This window comes from Cynara cardunculus (genome assembly GCF_001531365.2).
Source record: "Cynara cardunculus var. scolymus isolate 2C chromosome LG 12, CcrdV1, whole genome shotgun sequence".
NCBI lineage: Eukaryota > Viridiplantae > Streptophyta > Magnoliopsida > Asterales > Asteraceae > Cynara > Cynara cardunculus.
The window spans coordinates 12,860,418-12,868,217 of NC_037539.1; the positions used below are offsets into that span (position 1 = coordinate 12,860,418).

At 36.4% G+C, this 7,800-nt stretch overlaps 1 protein-coding gene across 1 annotated transcript; it reads left to right on the forward strand.

Moving 5' to 3' along the window:
- The first annotated feature begins 4,035 nt into the window (after positions 1 to 4,035).
- Positions 4,036 to 4,428, forward strand: LOC112523710 (histone H2A.Z-specific chaperone CHZ1-like). Its single transcript, XM_025133392.1, has one exon. It carries the CDS (start codon positions 4,036 to 4,038, stop codon positions 4,426 to 4,428), a length of 393 nt encoding a protein of 130 aa, XP_024989160.1.
- The last annotated feature ends 3,372 nt before the right edge of the window (positions 4,429 to 7,800 follow it).

Below are 7,800 nucleotides of genomic sequence, written 5' to 3' on the forward strand. Positions count from 1 at the left end.
TTTACCGAAGAGTTTGTTTTGGTCAACATCTGTCTAAGGAAGACGATAACTATAATCGATATAGACTTGACATGTCCTCTTTTACATGGATCGTAGGAATAAATAACAAACGTTATGCATCATATCAGGATGGAACTATTGTTGTCGTTTTAATTCCTTTCTTTTAATCATAACTTTAGTGTTAATCCGAATCCAACTCTACACCCCTATTTTACTTTCACTATATTTTATTTGTAAAATGTAGAAGTCAAATAACTTTCACAAGTAATGTCTATATATTCTACCCTACTTATCATTAATGTAATTTATATTATAGGAAGAGGTAATAAAAAAAACTAGTTATTTAGCAGTGTCGGCAACAATCAATTATCTAAGAGGTCGTTTATCAAATACTTACTCGATAAGTACTTACCAATAAAATTTAGCACTATCTTTGACTTACCAGGTAAGATTTTAATCCACCAAAATGGTATCGTATGCAACAATTTAACCGGTAAGCGCTTGCCAAATTGTAGCATAATCAATTTGTTCATTCATCAAAAAGATCCTATGATATATTTTTGGTACATAGAATGACATCATTTGGGATCATAAATTCTTCTGATTTCCGAGTAACACTATGTAAATCAAAGTAAATAGGTCGATTTTTCGTGTTACCTCATGTGAATGTTTTTAATACTATTTTGAACTTTTATACTATGTTCTCGAATTTGGAAAAGAAAAGAAAAGAATGAGAAAGAAAAAGAAAAATAAAAGAAAGGAAAAAAAAGTTTTTTTATTCATGTTTTTGATAGAGAAGAAAGTAGAAGAAAAAAATATAAAAAAATAAAATAAATTTTGATATAATTTCTTTTTTCTTTTCCTTTCCCTAAAAAATCTCATAAAACAATTTTTTTTTTCGTCTCTCATTACTTTTTTTTTCTTCGTAAAAAAAGACTTAAGAACATAACGTTAAGGTTAAAACAAACTTTTCTGAAATCATCAATCTTGTAAATAAAAAAACTCATTTTGGTTATAGTTTGAGATCTTATTCTTCTTTTAGCGATAGAAGAGTACATAAGACTTATGCACTCAACATTAGATAATAAAGAACAAATATAATAAAAATAATTATAGTTTTATTATTTTAAATATAGATAGAAATTGTACCATCTCATATAGTTGGTAACTTTTTCAAAAGATGGTGATTTTGTTAGCTAATAACAAGAAAATGTACTATATTATAACACAAAAATAGAATTCATGCGAGGATGGAATAATCAAAGAGTCAATCGGAGATGAATTATAGAGAATATATCAAAGTTTTCAAGGCAAGTAGTTTTAGCCGCCGGTATTAGATAAAAAAAAACTTAGAGAAACATTAAACAATATTATATAATGAACGACAAATTAACTTTTTTATGTATTTTCTTCTCCAATATATTTAATTAATACATATTTGGGCCTTTAATAGTTAATGTAGTACCAAAATTTTTTATAGTTCTATCAGATACTAATTTTTTTTATGTCTCTTCTATTTACTAATTTTTTTGAAATACTATTATATATAAAAAAATTTGGGCTCCCAATTTTTTTGGGCCCTAGGCATACGCCCGACCTGCCCTCCCTCAGGGACGCCCCTGACACCTAGTATCACTAGCAAAACACCCAACTATCTTGCCAACTAACTCTAACTAACAACTCACTTCTTAAGGAGAATATGTGGACGCTTATATGCTAACATCCCCCTCAAGCACAACGCCAGGAATGATGCAAAGCTTGGATTTAAGAATAGCAAACCGAGATATCGAGAGCCCTTTCATCAAGATATCAGCAAGTTGCCATGTAGTTGAAACATAACAAACTGAAAGTTGATTAGACATAACCATGTCCCAAACAAAGTGTAAGTCAATCTCTAGGTGTTTGGTACGTTGATAAAACATTGTGTTCACGGCCAAGTATGTTTCTCCAATATTATCGGATCATAAACTTGGAGGACAAGTGAAGGAAAGTCGGAGTTCTTTGATAAGATATATAAGCCATCGTATTTCAGAAGTCGTGTGTGCTAAGGCATGATACTTCACCTTATTGCTTGATCAAGCCACTACGTGTTGTTTCTTCGAAATCCATCTAACAAGATTATTACCAAGATAAACACAATACCCACTTGTGGATCGTCTATCATCCGAATATCCGGCCCAATCAGCATCAGAATATTCATGAAGAACATAATCAATTGACTTTTGGATTAAAAGACATATGAGACAAAGTGCCCTTTAAACAACAACCCAGTGTATATCAGCAGGACTTTGTAAAAACTGAGAGGCTTTACTGATAGCATAAGCAATTTCTGGTCGAGTGAGATATAAATATTAAAGTGCCCAAACTGTACTTCAATAAATCAAGGGATTAGCTAATGGTACTCCATAATATTTAGAAAGCTGTCGACTAGGAGAGATAGAAGACGATAAAGGCTTGCATTGACTAAGCCCAGTACATTGTAATAGATCCAACAAATAACACTGCATCGACAAGGAGAGATAGAAGACGATAAAGGCTTGCATTGACTAAACCAAGTATGTTGTAATAGATCCAACAAATAACACTGCTGAGATAGGTGAAGACTAACCTCAGAGAACGTAGCCTGTATACACAAAAAGTAATTAAGTCTTCCCAGGTCCTTCAAGGAAAATTGTGAATGTCATTTCTGAATTATTTCAGAAATAAAACTGGTTGAACGTAGCCTGTATACACCTCGTGCAACACACATTGAAGTACTTTTCATCTTCTGTAACTATGCCTGCATATCTTTTATCTTCTCTAATTGTGCCAGTATGTTCATCTTCTCCAATTGTGCCGGTATGTCTTTCTTCCGTTGCTCCGGTGGTCAAGACTAAGGTAAACCCCCCTTAGTCTATCCCAACCACCACCACCCTCTCGTCTAAAAGATTCTCCTCTCAAACCAGTCTTGGTTCTTCTTCGAGGGCCAAGAAAGCCAAAAAGGGGATACCCACATCCCTGGCTGCTATCTCTCAAAAGGTCTCAATCATTGAAACAAGCCTTACCCCCGAGGAAACTTCTGTTATAACCCCTCCAAGCTCTTCAGTGATTTCGTCAGTCACTGTCGTACATGTGGCTCCTCTCTCAACTGCATCAATGACCTAAACCACTGAAGATGTGAATATCAGCATAGCCACTACTGAACACCCACTTCCACCACTCTCAACCATCTTCTCTTCTCCTCCTTCTTTGATCTCGACGCATGCTGGTGATTCATCAGTGATTGTCCTCGCTGATGATGAAGCAATCAGCACATGACCTGAGGTCGCTCCTCTCGAGATACCTCAGTCAACGGAAGCCTATCCGCTCGAAGGCATCCACGAGAGAACCAACATCAATCCTTCAGATGGCATTGATGACCCCTTAGGTACTCTACCAACCTACCCCTTTATTTATTCTAACCCTAAGCTATCTTATGCTCAAACTTTTTTTTAGGTCCTTGCTATAAAGGATCACCAGCCATGGAAGAAAAATACAACATATCTGATGATATCAAGCCGCTTCTCCTAGTAGTGGAGACTGTCTTAATCAGAATGGACCAAGTCCATAAAGACATGCCTTTCAGGGATGACCTTTCCTCTAACCTCTCAGTTGTCAAAGCTGAAGTCAATGGCATGAAGGAACTACTATCTGCGGTGCAAGATGATGTACGCACCAACGCTGAGGCTATTTCTGCTCTCAACAGCAAAGTCGACGAAGTGCAAGCTTAGCTTACCAAGCATGGTGAGATGTTGCAGCAGATACTGGATCTTCTTCAACATCCAGTGTAAGTTCGTGCACCCTTCTTCACAGCTGAGGATCGCCTAACGCTGGATTAAGTGCTCGAACTTGGTCTTCTTCAAGCTCAATCTCTGGCCGAGCTTGAACAGGGAATGGATATCGCTGCTATACCTCATCTCTCGTGTTGCTAATTACAAAGAGGGGGAGAAAGACTAAGCTGCTTCTGTCCCTATAACACCAGTTATGTTGATGCTCAAGTTGAAAGAGCTGAAGTAAATGAAGCTGATGCCATCACTTCCCATGAAGCTGAAGCGTGTTGCTAAAACTGAGAAAATTGATGATGCCGTCAAAGCTAATGATCAAGATGAAGACCTTCCTATCACCTCTGTAGCTGATGTTGGTGATAAGGAAGATGAAGATGATGATGAAGACGATGAAGTTGATGATCCTCCTTCCTTTCCTGATGCTGGAAAAGATCTTGATGGTGGTGATGATGAAGACGACGATGACGACGACTTCATCATTCAATACCACAACAAACCAGCTAGCGCTCTGATCGGAGTCTCTCAGGGATTCATCATCCCAAGGGGAGAAAGAGATTTTGGAAAAATAAAAAGAGACTTCTGTAAAGAACCAGAACACCTCGTCCAAAGACAAAGGTCTTGCTGAAAAAGGAAACCAGAAAGTTCTCTTCAATCCTATCAATCCTCAAATGTATGTTGAACCCTCCAGGTTTTCCGTCATCACTTCTCTCTCTCAACTCTCTTATACTATTCCTTCTACTACCTATGATCGTCTAGATGAATGGGTACCTGAAAACCCAACTTTTAGTGTTCCTAGCGACCAATAGATGAATCAACTTAAGGAGTCACTCAACCGAACTAGAGTAAAAATTCATCTTCGTACCTCTAGTTATGGTGATTTCGAATTCCTTACAGAAGTTGAAAGACTCGAAGCACTTAAGGCTGAGAAAGAACTCCAAATTCAACGACAACAGACTGAGGACAGCCTCAAGCTGGCCAAGTCTCTTGATTCTCAAGTTCTTCCAAAGAAAATGTCTAAATAGATGGTGAATGTTGTCAAGGCCCAAGCTAAATTGCTTTCAATTGCAGAATTTGAACGTCAAAAAGCAATGAAGCTGAATGACCGAGACAAGAAATGGAGTGAAGATCTCCTTAACAAAAGAATCAATCACCGTCCCATCACTAACATCACAATTGATGGTCGTATGAAAGATGGTGGAATGATTATCTCCATGCATATCATCAGAGATAACCTTGACTTAGTCATCGAGTACCTTGCCTACCTTGGACAATACGGCTACGACGAATGGCTGGAAATCCGCCAAGCCATTCAGCTTTCAAAGTCAAGGCACAAGCCAATAATTGAAGACATCCTCAGCGAGCTGATCAAGAAGATGTCCAAATTTGTTGCTGTACCTACAAAGCCGACGTTGAAGAAAGATGGAAGAAGAAATCCTTCAAATCCTAATGATGGACCAACTCTGAGGAACGAACATGAAACAAAGTTCTCCCTGGAGGAAGTCCTAAAGGATTCGAAGAATCAAAACATCTCTATGTTGAACCTATATTTGCCAACAAAGGGCCCTTACACACCCAACTTTGTGTATCTAAAGCCTGCGTTTGAATTCATATTCCTTGACTATGATGGCGAACACAACTTTCAAAGAGTGTTTAAGCTCCGTCTCTGTCCTATAGAACATCTTGATTATCTAAGATATTGGTTGGATGATGACCATTATCGTGAGATGATAGACCGCAAGATCAGAAAAGAATTTCTACGTCGAAGGATGCTTGGAGAAGAAGTACCTGGTTACATCAACTTCAACGACTTAGATTAGTTAGAATTTTCTATCTTGTAAATTTTATCTTTCATTGTAAATCTTATCTTTCTATGTCTTTTCCTTTAGTGTACAACTTATATGTTATAAGTCTAGAATATACTGTTGTAACACTTGTATTCCTCTTTTTAAATAATATAAGTATTTCATCAGTATCACTGAAAAAATCCTTAAAAATAGTAATAGGGACACATGTCTATGAGTTCCAGTAAACTCTTACATTCACTGACACTCTTCAGTTAGTGAACATTTTTTCTTAAACTTGTAATTTAAGAAAACTTATATAGCAAAAACTGTATCACTGAAAAAGATCCCAAAATAATTAAAAGGGACATATATTTTATGTGTAACTTTTCCTTACTATTATACCTTAAAGCAGTTTTCTTTATGTTGCTTTGTCATCATCAAATGGGGGAGATTGTTGATCATCTCTCTCATTGATTTGATGATAATTCCTTTTACCTATCGAAGTATTATGTTACTGTCTATTCAGTTCCAGCGATCATCACTGAGTCTGTTCAGTGATCGCTAAAACATGTATTGTAATCCTACAACGACAGCTATACTTCATGAAAGCAAAACTCACACCCAAGAACCTTCAGCGAATGTCGAAGACTGAAACTGAAGATTAGTGACTAGCGCATTCGTGATCTGAAGCGGTATTCAGTGATTACAACATGGTCAATATATGTGTGAAGAATGCACAAGCCTCAGTAAATGCTGAAGAGATCTCCAGCGTTATTCCAGCATTCAGCGAACAAATGAAGCTCGTCATGCACGATTGTTTTTGTCTTGTCCTTCCACACACAAAGGATAAACCAATACCCTCTTAAGAGTATCGTACTGCACGGAGTAATTTAGTCGACTCTAGTGCCCACTAACTCCATGAAAGGATGTCTGCTCATGAATAGACAATAGTACTATTCACTGTAGCAAAGGACAAACTTTCCTCTAAAAGCTTGACATGTGTTCTGTCTCTTCTGAATTGCATTTAATACAATGAGTATAAATAGTTGGGTGCTCTGTTCACTCAGGCACAGACACAAACGCTGCCATGCAAGCAAGTTATAATTTCTCTCTAAATTCTAAGACACATACCCAAGAAGAACACATCTCTATTTTATTTCTTTCGGCAAATCTCTTATATTTGCTAAGTGTATCTATGTGTATTTCTATATTGTTTTAGATAGATTTTTTTTTACCTTTTCTATTCCCCCAATGATCTGTAAATATCTGCATCGATCCTTCTTTATCAATATATATTTTTAAAAGTGAAAGTTACTGTGTTTGTATTCATCATCCCCCTTCTACAAACTGATACCTCTAAACTCTTGTAGATCCGACTGAGACCAAAACTCTGCATTCTCAACATTCAAAACAAAGGTAGTGTAACTTGAATTAAGTCCTTGAAGAGTTTAAGGAACCAATTTTAAATCTGAAATTGTTTCTCCAATAGAATTCAATGATTCACATATCTTCTTTATCGAATCACAGTATATTGCAATCGAGTTCGATCCTTGTTTGATTGTGTGAAATTGAGTCTTCAATTGTGACCATTTGGCAAAGGCCCATTGTTGATATGATTGTCCTATTGTCAATATGATTCTCTTATTGCTTTTCACAGATTTGATGTAGATTTTGTATCTCTGGCTAAATGAGCAATTTTCTAGTCTAACATTGCATTTATACATGTAGAGACAAAACAATCAGCCTTGGTCTAAACTTCCACTACATTTGGTGGTGTTGTGGGAGGAGACACAATCGAATCAATGTTTTTTTGAGTCCAAGAGTTTCTAACACCATCGAGATCTTATGTTTCCAATAAAGGTAATTGTCTCCATTCAATTTAAGTGAGACAAAATTGGTTAAATTCGGAAGAGAAACTATTGACCAGTGGTTGTACTTCTCACACTTTCGTTTTTCATCTTGAACAGAAAATGAAGAAGGAAAACTTTCAAAAAGAAAAAAACAAGAAGACTGACTTGCTGTTCTTGTTTTGAAGAAACAATCAAGAAGATTCTCTTGATTTTTGATGAACTTCTAGATCTAAGAATTGAGAAGAAGAAACTTCATTTTAAATCTTGTCAACGTTGAACCATCCGCTTTGATGCCATAAAACTCTATGTAAATAGGGGAGAAAAATAGAAAAATCAAAAAGAGATGGCTTCACTTGTTGTTTT